This window comes from Sturnira hondurensis, unplaced genomic scaffold (assembly GCF_014824575.4).
Source record: "Sturnira hondurensis isolate 20B ecotype Veracruz unplaced genomic scaffold, ASM1482457v3 Scaffold0022566, whole genome shotgun sequence".
Classification (NCBI taxonomy): domain Eukaryota; kingdom Metazoa; phylum Chordata; class Mammalia; order Chiroptera; family Phyllostomidae; genus Sturnira; species Sturnira hondurensis.
Genome location: NW_028095197.1, coordinates 3,368,994 through 3,387,165, shown reverse-complemented (window position 1 = coordinate 3,387,165; position 18,172 = coordinate 3,368,994). Strand labels below are relative to the sequence as shown.

General features: G+C 37.6%; 1 protein-coding gene across 8 annotated transcripts in view; it reads left to right on the top strand.

Annotated features, from left to right (window-relative positions):
• Positions 1-18,172, top strand: part of AGTPBP1 (ATP/GTP binding carboxypeptidase 1) — a 142,462-nt gene that overhangs the window by 79,524 nt on the left and 44,766 nt on the right. For 7 of the 8 annotated variants that reach the window (XM_037035826.1, XM_037035822.1, XM_037035827.1 and 4 more), the window contains 3 exons: positions 2,128-2,244; positions 8,944-9,659; positions 16,972-17,055. In XM_037035826.1, the coding sequence (XP_036891721.1) occupies positions 2,128-2,244; positions 8,944-9,659; positions 16,972-17,055 (917 nt within the window). The remainder of the gene's footprint in view (positions 1-2,127; positions 2,245-8,943; positions 9,660-16,971; positions 17,056-18,172) is intronic. The other variant, XM_037035825.1, reaches the window with a different exon arrangement.

Genomic DNA, 18,172 nt, shown 5'->3' with positions numbered 1-18,172 from the left:
AAATAATGTTGCTTTGAATGCATTGGTCTTTGAAAAGGGCCAATGCATTCTTTCCTCACTGTGCCTGTTTTAATATCTTTCTAATATTAAAAGAGCTTTTATCTGTATGTTAATATAAAATAATAAAAATTAAAAAATATTTTGTTTATTTATTTTAGAGAGATGGGGAAGGAAGGGAGAGAGGGCGTGAAACTCAGTGTGTGGTTGCCTCTAGCACACCCCATACTGGGGACCTGGCCTGCAACCCAGGTATGTCCCCTGACTGGGAATCAAACCAGCAACGCTTTGGTTTGCAGGCCTGTGCTCAATCCACTGAGCTATACCAGCCAGTGTAAAATAATAAAAATTTTACTTATATGAATTATCAATGAAGATGTAGAAAGTGAAAAAGCACTTTAAAAACCAATTACAATAGCACAAAACCGTTAATTACTTAAGTATACATCTTATACAGTATATGTAAAAATGTATATCTTGACTGTCACAAAACACTGATTAAAGAAATCATAGCTGATCTGAAGAAATGGATAGATATAACCTGTTTATGGATTGGGAGATTTAATACTACTTACCAGTACATTCTTTTTTTTCCCCTAAAGTACAGAGTCACCTTTATAAGGCTGTATTTTCAAAAAATAATATTGAATATTAGTCTCGTATGGCTGGAGGAAATAATGCCTCTGTAAATTTTTATTACTTTGAAAGTATTGTCCACTTTATTAGATGTTAATCAAGAAAATTATATATTTTTGATTCATCAATGCATAATTTAAGGTATATGAAATTACATATTCATGTAATAATAATTACACAATAGTTATACAATAATTAAGGTGATACTCTTTAAGTAAAGACAGTTTATTATTTATGGCAAGGGGAAAATAATTTTATTGGTTATACAAAGAATAGCTAAGTTCCTGAAATATGAAATAAGAGAAATACATAGTATGTTTTTTCTCTTAAATTACTTGTTAATGGTAAGTGTGTAAATATAGTTAGGTACATGTATATAAAAGAATTTTAAAGATTGAAGCATGGTAGAACAAGGTAGAGAAATAAGTAACTGTGGTAGTAAGATAAATGCAAAATTAAAAACCAATACCAACTGATAATTATTAAGTGGTATAATTATCTCTCTCTAGCCACCAGTAAGGAGATAATGAGTTGGCATTTGTGTGAGGCCAGAGTTGTTGAGGGCCCTAGAGAGCAGCTTGGGTAGCAGGTAAACCGATGCTTATCTTACATTAATTAGCTCCTTGAACAGATAGAGGCCAAGTTGCTTCTGGACGCATACTCTGTTTCTCTGAGGTCATACTTCTCCTTTAGACTCACCTTCTTCTTCCCCGGAGGGTCATGGAGATCATTTCCCGCTGTGGTTCCGTCCCTTTTCTTTTCCCTGAAAGCCAAGTGAGTGATGCCACTGAGCTTTTCTAAGGGCACTTCACTGCCCGTGAAATGTGCGAGTGCACGGTAATCACTAGTCTCTCTCAGGGCAGTGCTTTGTGTTGACTAAAGGTGGATGCCCTGGTGTCTGTCCCTACTCTGAGGTCCTGGCTCCTCTGTCTGCAAGTTGTGTGATTTTGAACAAGCCACCTAACCTCTCTGTACCTGGTGCCTCCTCAGTTAAATGGAGGTGATGATGCTGTTACTTCATAGTGTTCTTGTGCACATCAGATTAGATGATATATTTAAAATCCTTAGCATAGTGCTTCATGTATTTTCAGTGCTCAGTAAATGTTATTTTGATCATCACCAACATCATATACTTAGGTTTTCAATTTAGTTTTCTTAGTTTTCCTTTAATATGAGCAAAATGATGACAATTGGGGAGATGGGGGGAACATACTTTAGTCTTGATCTTCACACTAGTTTTTCTATCTTGAGGAATTCAAATACCTGTTACTATTAGAATAACCTTTGACAAAAGTAAAACAATCAAAACAATAACAACACAACAACCCAAAAATACAAGCAAATTTTAATGTACGCTAAAAGTAATAGACCCTTTATTCAGTGATTATTCTGTAATTACATGTAATTAATAATTTGGAAATCTTTAAACCTGAAATGTAGCCTGTAATTTTTTATATTTTTTTAACTGGTGACATGCCTTTTTTGTCATTTCAGAATGATGATATTGAAACAGATATTAACAAACTAAAACCTCAGCAAGAACCAGGACGAAAGATAGAAGAACTTAAAATGTATGAACACCTTTTCCCTGAGCTTGTTGATGATTTTCAGGTATAAATATAGAAAATTCAGCATCTTAACTGATTTTAAGAAAACATTTTTTTCCTCCCTTAGGTGCATAATCAGTGTTTTCATTTGTCCAAAATGAAAATAGTGGTGCTTTTCTGAGTGACATCGGACAATTATGTCAACGTTTGGAGTATAAATTGCTTATGTGTAAAATGAGGGAACTAGCTCATTTAATGGACATAGGGTTTTACTCCTTAAAAATTAATCTTGCCCTGGCTATTGTGGCTTAGTTGGTTGGAGCGTTGTCCCATAACCAAAAGGGTGTGGGTTTGGTTCCCGTTCAGGGCGCATTGGTGTGGGTTTGGTTCCCGTTCAGGGCGCATACCTAAGTTGTGGGTTCGATCCCTGGTTTCCGTGTGGTGGGAGGCAGCTGGTCGACACTACTCTTGTGCACCGATATGTCTCTCTCTCCTGTCCTCTTTCTCTAAAAGCTTTGAAAATAATGTCCTTGGGTGAGGATAAAAATATATATAATAAAAAATTAAATAACAATTCTTTAAAAATGGCATTTCAGAATCTAATTTTGAAGTCTTCTTTGTATCAGTTGCATTCAACTAAGGGGAGATGAGAGAGCAAGGAAATGATAAGTTTAAAATATGTATAGTCTATGTATGTTGAATTTTTTTTTCCTGAAAGTGATTGTAGAATTGTGGAATATCTGGGAGAGAGAAAGGCAACTTGAAGTCTTTAACTCTAAGTTGGTTCATAGGCAGAGCGACTTCTTGTTAACATTTCTTACCCTCATTTATTTACTGGAAACAAGTATTCAGCCTGAGTTAAACAGCAAGTAAAGCTGATGGATTGGTTGATGGCAGTGAGTAGACCTAGTGTCCTGTTCTCACTGTGCTCACTTGCCGTGTGGGTCCTTGAAAAACTCAGACACTGCCTGGGATCTTAACGTGTAAAATAAAGGGTTTGAGGCAAACCCCATGCCCTTAAATTCCATGTAGTGATACTTAGTTCCCAGTTGAAATAAAAAGACTTTAATGTGAGGTCATATGGGAGAAATAAAAAAAAGAGAAATACTTGCTAGCTAATGTTTACATTTCAGTTATAATTATTCAGATTTCTCCTCGGAATTCATGAGTTTTGGCTGCACTTCAAGGATCAGCAAGTTGCCCTCATTCCCCCTTCCCTGGCGTCTTTGTTCCCCCTGAACCCCTAGATTTGGTGTATAGAAAGGTATTATGAAATCATGGGTATTGGAGAAAACACAGGGATGAAAGAGAGTGTATTTGTCAAAAAAAGAGAGAAAAAAGAAGGTAGGAAGAGGCATTTGGAAAAGGACATAGAATGATTTTCTTACAGTCAACTTACAGGAAGTATCTGCCTGCTGTTTTAACACTTTTCTGATCAGGTGAGAGCCACTTAAAAGTAAAACCACAGCGATGGCAAATACTGCTAACTCAAAGCAGAAAAACATTATGGAAGAAATTGGGGAGAAATTGATTATTATGTGAAGAAATCACCTACTTTTTTCTCTGTGTGCATATGAGAACTATATAATGTGATTAAAAATGGTAGGTTTAGAGAGGAGTGATTTTTTAGTGGGTGTGAAATCCAGGAATTTGATTCTTACCCTTTCACAAGACAGTTCTTCTTAGCTTGTAGGCTACAATGATGAGGTCTTTTTGTATGTCTGCCTGTTAGTCATCAGCTAGAGTAGGTTACCCTTGATAGTTTCTTGCTTGGTACCTATCAATAGCTGGCCAACTTGCCCTTTGTTTGGGCTGCACCTGGGGCAGGTTCTTACTTTGGCCTGACGTGGTGTGTTCAGGGTTAGATGGTAAAGACGGGTCTGTCTCAGTGAGAGAGCTCTGGAAACCCTTATTCCCAAGTGTCCTCCTTTTTATTGTGTTTAAGCAAAAGAAACTATTTCAGTATTTCAGGTAGTACATCGTTACTAATGCATTCTCTAGTTTGCCATGAAGTTTTATGTAGAATAGTTAGCTCTATTTCTATAGCATGGTTAGAGGAAATAGCACATTATCTTTAATGTACATAACTGGAAAATCATTTCTAAAGTAGCTGGGTTGTCACTTGACTATCTGATTTTTAGGTGTTAGGGGAATGCACTGTTCAAATACTTTAGTATCTAGTTTTTAAACATTTTTATGTATTGATTTTAGAGAGAGAAAGAGGAAGGCGGGGGAGAGAAACATTGATTTGTTCCACTTGCTTATGCATTCATTGGTTGGTTTTTCTGTGTGCCCTGATCAGGGATCAGACCCACGACCTTGGTGTGTCAGGTCAACATGCTGCCCCACTGAGCTACATGGCCAGGGCCTCTAGCTTGAATTTTTTTGAAGTCTGTGTTAGAATTACATATAAGCAATACTTAAGTAGTGTACTTTGGAGAATTACAAATACTGGTTGGTACCAAATAGGAAGTGTTTGAAAGAATTTTTTTCAGCCATCATTGTATCAGATATTTGCAGGTCATGAGATGGTAAACATAAATGCAGTTGATATTACGACATTTTGCATTTTGATTTGCATGCCATTTTCCACATCAACCAATGAAACTTAAAATTACTTGATACATAGGTATGTTTGAATCCTGAGCACCACACACTTTGTTTCTAGATGTGTTAAATCTGTTATTCAATGGCCAAATGGAGGCAAAAAGAATGCACCTCAAGACAGCATATGGAATTATTAAAGTAATTATCAACATACTTTTTAAGGGAAACTTGCATGGTTTGAAAACTATGATTATTTATTCATAATGACAATTACAGTTTCATTTGCTTGTTTTAAAAAACATTTTATTTATTTATTTTTAGAGAGAGGGGAAGGGAGGGAGAAAGAGAGAGAAACATCAATGTGTGGTTGCCTCTTGAGCAACCCCTGCCGGGGACCTTGCCCGCAACCCAGACATGTGCCCTGACTGGGAATTGAACCTGCGACCCTTTGCTTCACAGGCCAGCACTCAATCCACTGAGCCACAGCAGCCAGGGCTACTTTTGTTTCTTGATGGCACAATATGGAAAGTGTCAAAATTTTGCATTTTCACAGCTCTTTCTTTTTTTTTTAAATCTGTCATAGCATACTGACTGAAATTTACCATATAGACTTTTATTATTTTTATTTTTCTCTTTTTTCCTTCTTTTTAATCTGGTTTTACATTTTTATTAAAGATATATATACGTGGTCAGAGTTTTAAGAGTCAAATAGTTTTCATAGTTTAATCAGAAAAACTATTATCCCCTCCCACATGCTATTTTCTAAATAACTTTTAGCTCATTTTAGAAGTTAATCTCCATATTTCTAAATGATATTCTCCATGCCATGTCTTGATTTTTTCAGCTTTTGTTCTTTTTTAAAAATTTATTATTTTATTTTGTAATGTTATCATTTTAAGATAGGCATATGGTACTTTTCAGCCCCCCCCAATATTTGCATTTTTAGGTGATATATTTTGTTCTAATTACTGTTTTAGCTTTATCATATGAGTTTTGATATTTAGTATTTTTATTATATTTTGTTTTGAAACTTTATTTACACTATGATTTTTTTCCTTTGATTCACTGGTAGTGTCAAAGCTGGCTTCTAATTTTTAATTTATTTCTAGCACATTGTTACAGGATAAGAGGACAATAGTTCTTTATTCTTATAATCCTTTGACATTTTTGAGGCTTATTTTGTGGTTTTAAATATGGTCAAATTCTGTTATTACTTCTTTTGTTCTTGAAAGAGTTCTGTGCTTGTTGGGCATGGCTATATATTCGCCTTTAGAAAAAGATTGTTAATTGTGTCAATAACTTCTTTTTTTTATGGATTTGTTTCCTGCGATATCAGTTACTGTGCAGATCTTTCAATTTCTGTTATATATTTTTTGAGGCTTATTACTTATTGTGTATAAATGTAAATTAATTTCCTTTTGAAGTTTTTATTTTTATTGTAACTCTTTATCTCTAAGAGTTTAAGGCAAAAAGTTTTTAAAAATATATTAAGTAGTTACATTAATTTGGCTATATCCCTGGTATCTTTTAAAATCTTTTTACTTTCAACTTTTTGATATCCTTAGGTGTGTATCTTTTAAACAGCATATAATTGGATTAAAACATCAAGTTGAGTCTTGCTATTAACTGGTGCATATTGTGTATATAACATTATTCTTATATTTGGATTTATTTTTATTATTGTATTTTGTATTTTCACTTGTTTTTCTCTGTGTTTTTGTCCCTTTTCCTTGCCTTCATCTGGGTTATTTTTTTTCTTGTTTCACCATAAGTTTGAAAGCTATGCAGTCTTGAAAACTTTTATTTCAAACAAATTGAGGAATAATTTACATAAAATAAACCACTTAAAGTGTAAGTTTGAGTATTTGCATACTGCAAAAATTTTAGTTACTGTTTATGAAACATTTGCTAAATTCTGAAGTTAATCATGATCTTCTTTTCCTCTTTCTCTTACTTAAAAAAGGAAACTTGGAGTTCTTGAACTATAATCACCTCCCCAAACAACTTAAAACTCTAGCTTTTAAAAAAAACATGATGGTGCTTTATGTTTTACATTCACTTTTTAAGATTTTCCTACATTTTTACTATCTATTTTTCATTTATTCATGTTTCTCAGACCTTTCTGTGTGAATTACTTTTCTTGTGTCTGAAATGTGTCTTCTATTGTTTGTCTTTTTGTGCTTTAGTCTGAAAGTGTCTTTATTTTGTACTAATTTTTGAAACAGTCTAATTTTTTCTATCTTATTAAAATCAATTTTATTGAAGTATAATTTATATGCAGTAAGTTATATACATTTAAGTTCAACAAGTTTTGACAAATTTATACAACTGTGTAACTATCAACCTAGTTAGGATACAGAATTATTTCCATCACCCCAGAAAGTCTCCCCAGTTCCCTTTTACTCAACCGTCTCATCTCCTGCCCAGGTCCATACTGACCTGCTGTCTGTCACTCCCGGTTAACTTTGCCTGTTCCAGAACTTCTCACCACTAGAATCACATAGTGTGTGCTGTTTTGTGTAAGGCTTTTTGTGTTCAGCGTGTGTTTTCGAGTTTCACCCACATTATTACACAAGCGATTCTTTTACTTTATTGCTGAATAGTATTTCATTGTATGAATACACCACGATTTCTATATCCATTCTCTTATTTTTTTTTCTTTTTTTCTTTTTTATTTTAATATAATTTTTATTTAATTCTTGTTCAAGTACAGGTTTCTGTCTTATAATCCCAACCCTGCCCGCCCCCCACCCCATGCTCCCCGCCTCCCTCCCCTTTCCACCCCCCACCCTTAGTTATTGTCCATGTGTCTTTTATACTTGTTCATGTGAGTCCATTCCCTTTTCCCCTATGATTCTCTCCCCTCTCCCCTCTGNTCATTCTGTCTCCATTCTCTTATTGATGAGTATTGGAATGTCAGCCGTTTGGGGCTATTGTGAGTAAAATTTATACTACTCTCAGTATACAAAGCTTTTTGTGTACTGAGCTTCCAGTACTGAGTTAAAATACAAATATTTTGTGGAAATATTCCTGAATTTCTACTGGGTAAACAAATACCTACAAATGAAAATGCTGGGCAGAAGATATGATAAGAGTATGTTTTAACTTTATAAGAAATTTTTTTCTGGTGACTTTTAAGATATTTTTTTTTAGCTTCAATGATGCATTTTCCCCAGTAGTGTTGGTTAAGTGTAGGTATTCTGTTTTTAACTCTTATTTGGGATTCATTGTCTTTTGGAATTTGTGAGTTGTTTCCCCATAGAATCTGAAAAAACTCTTCTCAAAACCCTCAAAATAAAAACCAAAATTCTTACAATAGCCTGCAAAGCCCTTCAATATCTGGCTCTTTTTTACTTTTTGAAATCACTGTGTTCAGTTATGCTCACCTCCTTGATTTTGAACACACCAAGCATTTGCCCACCACTCTGGGTCCTGTGCACTGTCTTTGCTTGTATTTCGTTTTGGTCAGGTTTTCCTCATTGTGGCATTTAAAACTGTGACCCAGCACCTCCTGCCCCCCCCCCCGCCCCGCACTCCCAACTGTTAGTGTTGCTCCTTCCCCCCTTTTGCTAAAACACTTACCCTTTCGATATTCCATAAAATATATTTATATCATGTTATTACTTGTTGTATTGACAGTTTTCTCCCCTCCTTCCTTAGAAGAATAGAAGCTGCACAAGGGAAGAGTTGTTTTGTGTTTTTTAAGTGATGAGTTTTTAAGTTCCTGAAACAGTGCCAGGCACAAAACTGGCCCTCGTAGATCCTTGTTGAATCAGTGAATAACAATTTGGTTGTGATTTCTTTAAGAGGATTTTGGATAATTTTAGTGTCTCTTTTCACTTTTCTAAAATTTTCCATATTTTGTTATATGTAGGCATTATTTTTATAAGAAAAAAATAAGTGCAGTGAATTTTGTTGTGGTTAAATACAGGGTGGAGCAGAAGGAGGCTCATAGTTATGAGAATGTGTAACACAAACTTTATTCTTATTATTTATTGACTGTATTATTTTTCATATAAACAACTGTAAAACTAATTTTGCCCCACCCTGTACTGTGTCTTTTGTTAGCGAGGTTAAGATATACTGTTTTATCCATCTTTAAAATTTTTAAATATTAAGTTTCTAAAGCAGCATATGAAATGAATATGGTCTTAGTTTTGTTAATGCATTTTAATATTTACAGGTAGAAGTTTAAATGTATTTTTTATTTTCAAAGGACTGTGACTTAATCTCCAAAGAACCAAAGCCTTTAGTATTTGAGGGGAAGGTGCGTGGTCCTATTGTTGTCCCTACAGCAGGAGAGGAAGCAACCGGGAACTCGGGCAGTTTACGGAAAGGAGTCGCAGCGAAGGCAAAAGTGTCTCCCAAAGGGGCTGAAGGTGATAAGAAACCTGCCTTTGTGGATCTGGCAAAAGCAGATGCGCACGATAATGACAGAACATTACAACAGCAGCTAGGTGATCAAAATAGAACTATTTCATCTGTCCATGGCTTCAACAGTGATATTGTGAGGGCCTTGGACCGAATTACATTACAGAATATTCCTTCTCAAACAGCTCCGGGTTGTACTGCAGGGGTGAAGAAGGACTACAGCCTTCCTCTCACTGTCGTTACGTGCCCCAAAGCATGTCCGCACATGGCTGCTTGTGGAAATGTTCTGTTTGAGGGAAGAACAGTTCAGCTAGGGAAACTTTGCTGTACTGGAGTCGAAACTGAGGATGATGAAGATGCTGAGTCTACTTCCTCAGTGGAACAGGCATCAGTTGAAGTCTCCGATGGACCAACCCTCCACGACTCAGATCTCTATATTGAGATTGTGAAGAATACAAAGTCTGTCCCAGAATATGCAGAGGTGGCTTATCCGGATTATTTTGGTCACATTCCACCTCCATTCAAAGAGCCTATTTTAGAAAGGCCTTATGGTGTACAAAGGTGAGTTGCAGATTCCTTCTTCCTCCTAAATAAGACCATTGTTAAAATATGAGCTGTGCTTAAAAAAACTGGGTATTTAGGGAGAAAATTACTCTGATAAAGTTATTGTAATTTTTATCCAGCTGGGAGTTTTACAGTGTTTGAAGTTGTCCTTATAGGTTTACTTTGTTTATTTTCTAAGTTCATTACTAATTCAGATGAAGCCAGCATAATAAACCTGGCCATGTCGTGGAGTTGCATATAGCACAGCGTCAGGACAGGGGACTGAGTTTGCTGGGACAATTTAGAAATTTAAAAAAATCTTTTTTTATTGTTCAAGTATAGTTGTCTCCATTTTCCCCCACTACTCCCCCCTGCCCCACCCATCCCCACCCTCTAGAAATTTTTTTATTTTTAAAAACATTTTATTTATTTATTTTTAGAGAGAAGGGAAGGGAGGGGGACAGAGAGGGTGAGAAATATCAGTGTGAGAAACATCCATCGGTTGCCTCTTGTACACGCCCTAACCGGAGACCAAACCTGTATCCAGGCATGTACCCTGACTGGGAATCAAGCCAGCACCCCTTTTGCTTTGTGGGACAGTGTCCAGCCAACTGAGCCACATGGGTCAGAGTGAAACTTTTTAAATAAAAATTTTAGAAACTTTAGAGTGAATCTGAAAATGTAAAAACAAATTAATTAGTAACCTTTGAATAAATATTATATTAGTAATATATTAATTTAATAATTTGATTATCTTTTTAACTCGATTTACATATATGATTAAAAAAATCTCACTATGGACAGTGTCATTTTGCTGTGAAATTTGAAATTGGAAATATAAAATATAAAAATTTGAAATTCACAAAACAGGTAACTAGGTACTGAATCTTGCTAGTGAATTTTGGAAATGATAGTATTAACTATTGCCAACTAGTGAATATTTGGCATATAAATCCATTTTTGGTGTGACTTGACTATTTTCGGTGATTATGGTTAAGATTTTGTGATGGTGGCTTACCAACACCTAAAGACATTTGTGTGCTCTTGTCATAAGCATGATAAGTAATGATAAAAGAAGACATTATTTTGGGTATTTGGTTCTCTGCAGACTATAAGCACTTTTAAGGCAACTTTATCTTCCTTTTTATCTTTAGCATGTTGTATAATTAGTCAGTTTTACTTGGCACCTTAGTATATGTTTAATGCTACCAGTTGGCTCCTTGACTCACAGGTGTGGAAGCACATACAACGTAGTGTCAGGATGGGAAAGGTGTGTGGGAGGGGGCTCGCTCCTTGGCATCTGCTGGTTGTATCACAGACTGCACTGTCCAGAGGCAGCTGGCCTCTTGGAGTGCTGGAATGGCCTTCAGAAGGCATAGGTGAAGCCCCATCTCAGAGGAAATTGTCTGCAAGGATGTGTTACATGCACTACATGGGAAACTTCCACATGGTTATTTATCCCCAATAGAATGAGGCTGGGAACCAGGAGGTGGTAACAGAAATAGTCCTACTTAATATAGCGTGCCATGTCCCAGTGGGGGACTTTGTGCTTTCTGGTCCTGTGCCTCTGGGATCTGTAGGATTAGAAGTCCTGGTCCTCAGAGTGAGTACAATCTTGCCAAGGGGTACACAGCAAGGGTACAATTTAACTACAAGCTGTGCTTGTCAGTGGGTTACTTTAAACTCTTGTATTTGGCGGGCAGGAATAGTTGCTTGTAGCCTTCAGCCACCATATCTTTGGGACCTATAGTAGCATTCATGCTGAGGCCATTGGCTGACCATGGTGGGGTCACAAGAGTGGAACCATTCTTGACCCGTGCAGGGGTCTGCTAGTAGGCAGTCTTTGCCCTGAGGTTGGGGCTTTTGCAGAGCCACTCTGCAGTCTGTGGCTCTTCCTGCTCAGTGCGCTCCCCTTTCCCAGGTGTCACCCCTGCTTTATGGACAGTCTTGAAGGCCCTCCTCACCTACTGCTAATGTCTTTTTCCTCTATGTTGTACACGTTTTCCCCAATAGGTCTCTTGCACATCTGATTGTGTCTTGGCATTTGCGTTTTGAAGGACCTTAAGTGATGCTTCTAGAGTGAGCCAGGATCAGTCAGTGACTTGAGTTTTCTTCTTTTTAGTGTCACCTCTAAGGCTCTCCACCTCCTTGGAGTCAAAGGTGTCATCTTGACCACAGAAGGCACTTCTTAATTTTATTTACTTATTATTATTTTTTAATTAAAGATAGACTTAAAAAAATTGATTTTTAGAAGGAGAGAAAGGAAGGCTGGGGAGAGAGAGGAGAGAGAAACATCGACTGATTCCTTTGTGTGCCCTGACCAGGAATCAACCCAAAACCCTGAGGGACCGGAACAATGCTCTAACCAACTGAGCCACTTGGCCAAGACATTAGGTGTTCTTTAAAGTGTCGGAAAAAGTTTCCTTATTACGTTGCGTTAGTCTGAAAGTTTGGTTTCTTCTTACTAGCCTATGATAACTGAGGCCAGATTAGAAGGGAGGAGAACTGTGAAATAGACTGTTGTTACTGTGTAAGTTTAAGTCTCTGGTTCTCAACCTTGAGTTTAGCCAACAGTGATCCTTCCTGTTTCTCCACTGAAAGCTTTTCTCAGTCGAGTGTTTCTTCCTTTCCCTCCTCCCTCCTCCTTTTCCCTTCTTTCTTTCTCCCCTTCTGCCTTCCTCTTCCTCCTCCCCTCAGCTGTTTCTGATGTTGGACTTGGTCCCTGCCTGGCTGGGCCTTTTAGAGAACAGTATTCCACCATGGTCTCAAGCTGTACTTGCTCTTTCCCCAGGACTGGGCCCGTCCTGACAGTGGAGGAATGTTCAGTCTGGGAAATACTGTGGCTCTTCCGCAACCCTCTCCTCTCTTACAGTATTTGTGATGTGTGATGAATTCTTTCACTCGTCCCTAAAACATGGACCTCGTGCTCACTCTACAGGTCTAATCTGCAGATCATAGTTCTACCTCTTCAATATATTGGGCCACCTGTAGGACAGTTTCCTGAAGTAGTCGATTTTTTTACTGCCTCTGTACAAAGTGTAACATACTCCAGAGTTTGTTGATTATTTAAACCAAAACTTTACGGTTTTTTCAATATAAACAGCATAATGAAAGATCAAAAAGTCAGTGGGAGTTGGGATGTATGTTTTGTAGGTAGGTGTGTTGGTGTGCAAGGTAAGTGCAAAGGGGATGGAGCTCAAGGAAATAAACACACTGACATCCCATAATCATGGTGGTTCTGTAAGATTTTAATGGAGCTGAAGTAGTCCTATTGCCTGGTGATGTCATAGCAGTAATACTGTTGTAGCTCCATGCATTACTCATGGGTTTGTTGTGATGCTGGTGTAAACATCGTCATTGCTGCGCTGCACGTACCATCACAGTAGTAGGCCGCACCATCTCGGTTTGTGTGCATGCACCTGCTGTTGGCACTGTGATGAAATCGCCCGATGATGCATCTGTTGTTAAGAAACATATGGCCCTAGCTGGTGTAGCTCAGTGGATTGAGCGCGAGCCTGTGAAGCAAAGGGTTGAGGTTCGATTCCCAGTCAGGGCACATGCCTGGGTTGCAGGCCAGTTCCCAGCCAGGGGACACATGAGAGGCAACCTCACTTTGGTGTTTCTCTCCCACTCTTTCTTCTTCCCTTCCCCTCTCTCTCAAAAAAATAAATAAAATATTAAAAAAAAAGAAACATGTGAATGTGGTGCTCGTGTATAAGTGGCTGTACCATACTGTCTATAAAGATGGTCTTCTGTGGATCCTCAGAGAACACATATATAATGAACACCATTTTTCATAATATCTTCACGGTAAACATAACAGTGAGGTCTGCTGAGCTGTCTCTGTGACATTGCTCTGTATTTGTTGAAACCTAATGAAGTACAATTTTGCTGGTGGTCACATATCATGTGAACTTTTGAGTCTCTTCTGGACTAAATGGTCTGGACCTTTTTCAGACTGTACTGCACAATTTTTTTCTTTTGAGTCACACCTTTGATAAATATTGAATGTCAGTAAGTTTGAGGTTATAGTCCCCTGAGGGTACCTGGAAAATATTTATTGTGTTTAGGCTGGAGAGTTATTTATTTTTAATAGGTAGCTGAAGTAAAGGAAAGAAGGATTGATACCTTCTAAAAAGGTTTCTTATTTAATTTTAGAGAGAGGAGAAGAGAGGGAGAAAGAAAGGGAGAGAAACATCAGTCAGTTGCCTCTTGCATACATATAAGAGGCCCACAGCCCAGGCATGTGCCCTGACCAGGAATCTAAGTGGTGACCTTTTGGTTCAACAGGCCGGCGCTCAATCCACTGAGCCACATTGGCCAGGGCTGATATCTTTTTATGAAACTCATGCTCCTTAACACAGATACCTGTCTATTTTCTTTATTAGTGAGGGCTGAGGGCAGGGCAAATATTTTCCTCAAGTATTAATTTTAGGTTTAGTTTAATATAAATGGGCAATTGTGCCCCCTAAAATACTGTGTCAGAGGTTGAAAACCAGGGGTCTCTAGGCCATGTTCAACTCCTACATGATTTTGGCTTCACTTGCAGAGCATTTTTTAAAGCTGATTGCCAACATTTAAAATTTGGGAGATTCCACGTAGAAATCCAAGTTTCTGGTGTTTCTTAAAAAAGTGTAGTATGACAACCTTAACCTCTTTTCTGCTGGGCAATAACGAGTTTGTTTCTAGGCAGAACCTGTGTTCCCCAGTTTTCCAGGCTGCCGCCCCATCGGCCCCTCTCGTTACATCACATGCCGGCCTGCGGCTTGTGCTCTTTCACCCTGTTTTACATGTGAGAACATGGCTGCAGCCCTGAGCTGTTGTATCAGCTTTCCAGTGCTGATTTCCTCTAAAACATTCATATCTTTGTAAGTGTTGATGTTTGCACTTTGGTGGTATATATCAATCTCATTTAATAAATTACTCTGACAAGTGGAAGTATTTAATCATTTACCCATACTCGTTAGTTACTTTTGCGTGATGTATCAGAGTCTTGTGTAAATCCCACCTGTTTCATTGTTAAAGGTCTGGGTGACATAAATTTTGGATTTGTTCATTATTATAATTAATGACTTCTTAAAAGGTTGTTTCTTTAGAAAGAATTGGGCATTGGAAAGTAATGACATTGAACCCAAATCAAGGATTTATATAATAATATTTTGATAATAGGTTTTTTTTCAATGTACTTTGTCAATGATGAATTTTTTGGTAGAATGCAATTTAAAAATAAATTATATTTAATTGTATAACTACTAGGTTAAGAATTTTAGTTATACTTTAGAAAATTTTAGTATGCTTTTTTCATGTGTTTAACTACTATATTTTCCTTTTTTAAGATTTTATTTATTTATCTTTAGAGGGGAAGGGAAGGAGAGAGAGAGATCAATGTACAGTTGCCTCTCGTGCATCCCCTGCTGGGAACTGGCCCGCAACCCAGGCATGTGCCCTGACTGGGAATTGGATCTCGATCCTTTGGTTCACAGGCCCGTGCTCAGTCTATTGAGCTACACCAGCCAGGGCTAACTATTATACTTTTTAATATTTTCCTGAAAATTTTTAATTCTTTATTAGAATAAGTGCATGGCTAATGGTGTTAGATTTCTAAATTATATGAGAGTGAATACTCTTTAATCACAGGGAAGGGTCTCTGTGCAGCACACTAGCCTCACATCTGCCTGAAGTTAAGGAGACTTCCAGTGTTGAGGGTATTCTTGAAATTTCATTATTATAATCGTTTTAGCAAACCTTTACTCTGCTTTCTCAATAAATCAATAAACCACAGTTCTGGTCTTTATTACTAATTTTTAGCTGAAACAAAAGTGAAATTTAAATTAGTTACTTAATTAGCTTCCTCATTAAGAATAGGTGATACAGTGGTCCCTCCTGACTCCTAGTTTCAATTTCCTTGATTTCAGTTACCTGTAGTCAGCCTTGGTCTGCAAATATTAAATGGGAAAATATTGGGAATAAACAATTCATTAAGTTTTAAATTGCACGCTGTTCTGAGTAGGGTGATGAACTCTTGTGCCGTCCTGCTCTCTCCTGCTCGGGATGTGACATCCCTTTGTCCCATGCATCACACACACTGAATTCACTCCCATACTGTGTATGCTCCCTGCCCACTTGTCACGTAGTGGCCTTCTCAGTGATCAGGTGGACTGTTGCAGCATCACAGTGCTTGTGTACAAGGTGCCCTCGTTTTCCTTAGCAACGGCCCCAAAACGCAAGAGTAGCTATGCTGGCAATTTGAATATGCCAGAGAGAAGCTGGGAAGTGCTTCCTTTACGTGAAAAGGCAAATTAACAGTACAATGCAATAGATTGAGAAAGAGAGCATATTCATATAATGCTTATTACAGTGTGTTAAAATTGTTCTGTGTCATTATGAGTAATTGTCAGTCTCTTTCTGTGCCTGATTTATAAACTAAACCTCATCTTAGGTGTGAACGTATGAAAAACTGCACCCCCACCCCCACACACGGTTCGGTGCCGTGTGCGGTTTCAGGCGTCCACTGGGGGTCTTGAACCATATCCCTCTTCACGGCTCTACAACCCGGCAGGCGCCTCCCCACCATGGCCTCTATGCCACTCTCCCTGGGGTTTCAGGCACCTGGCTCTGTGATCCAGATCTGTGCTCTTCAAGCCCCAGTTTGGTGCCATTTTTCATGATCATTGTCTTCCTTCTCTTGAATATTGACGGGAAGATTGTGGGGTCTGTGTGTGGCTTAGTATTTAGGGCAGTGGCAGGGATTTTAGGAATATTCCAGGTGGTTGGTGTCCACTTTGTTGGACTGCTTCAGGGGGAGATCAGGCCTTGAGAATCCTGGAGGTGCAGGGGCCACCCTCTGCTCCCTGTACAGGTGTTGCCCTCGCTGCCCATTCTCTCTCTAGCTGCGGAAGACAACTCTGCACAGGGTGCAGGTGGGTTGCCAGTTGCATTTTAGCTCAGTGCCAGTGAGAGTGGGTTTTGAAAATTTCCTTCTGTTGTAATCTCTGGCTTTTCGGATCTTTACTGATTCTAATAATGCTACTATTATGTGTGCAAAATTATTTCCCTACGGGCGGGAGAGTGGATCCATACCATTTCTGTGTAGCAAAGCATAATAGACATTCAAGATGAATTTCCTAGACCTCAAACATTAAAAATACTGATTTTTTCTTGTTATGTAGTGATAATTTTTTGTTCAAAAATGAGTAGAGGAATGATCATTTTTATTTTAAGAAATTTTTATCATTTTACACTTTTTAATGATCTAATACTTATTCTGGAGAAAGTTGTGCCTTGGTGTATATGAGTGAATTTTGGTCAAACTACTCTTTTATGATTTTAGGACAAAAATTGCCCAAGATATTGAGAGGCTAATACATCAGAGTGATATCATAGATCGAGTGGTATATGACTTAGATAACCCAAAGTAAGTCTGACTTTTTGTTTTTGTTGTTTTACTTTCATTAGTTTTATTTTTACTGTAAGATGTCAGTGTTATCTTTTAACTTCCACCTAGTTCACTGTTGCGATGTTTTCGGCTTTTACTGAGATAGAATGATAATGTAATATTACTCATGTTTTTTACTTAAATTGACTATATCACAAGCTTTTATTTGTTCTCAGGTGGACTTGTAATGGGTATAGTAAGGTAAAGGTCACAAATTGATGCACTGTTTTTAAAAAACTGAAATTACTTCCACTTAAGAGAGGGGGGATTTCCTATGGAATGCTGTAAATTTGTCCTGTAATATTGAGCCTTCATTTCCTTAGAACAATAAATTGCCATCCCCTTCAGGAGGACTATAAGCTCACTGATTGCTCTAGTCTCCACTATGCTTTTTTATCTCTTACTGTTTGTAAACTGCTTCCGTCCTTGAAATTGCTAGCCTGACCTTTGAAACCATTTGTTTATGATCCTTGACTTGTTAGTATCATTTACAGTTTAGGATTATCACTAATATCACATTTTAGGGTTTAAATAAAAGTAATAACTGAAAATTACAAATGATGAATGTGACTATTATTTAGTCATTTGTCTTCTCACATGAGAAATTTAATTAGGCCTGACTGAATTTTTCTTCCCCTTTAACATTCTAATCTTTTTGGAAAATTTTACATTGTACTGATCTTTTCTTTTTAAAAAAAAGATTTTATTTATTTGTTTTTAGACAGAGGGGAAGGGAGGAGCAAGCAAGGGAGAGACACATCAATGTGTGGTTGCAGCTTGCATACCCCCTACTGGGGACCTGACTTTCAATCCAGGCATGTGCCTGACTGGGAGTTGAACTAGTGACCCTTTGGTTTGCAGGCCAGCACTCAGTCCACTGAGCCACACCAGCCAGGGCACATTTTACTGATCTTATTTGGAGGAAATAAAGCACTCTGCAAAGATTTTTGTTAGAGAGATAAGGGCAATGCTATATCAAAGATAAAGACTGAATTTGAAATAATACTTTTAAAAATGAGTAATAAATCTCTTTATCCATATCTTTTAGTTATTTCAACATTTGTATAAGTCTGTGTCAGGTAGACCAGGCAGACCT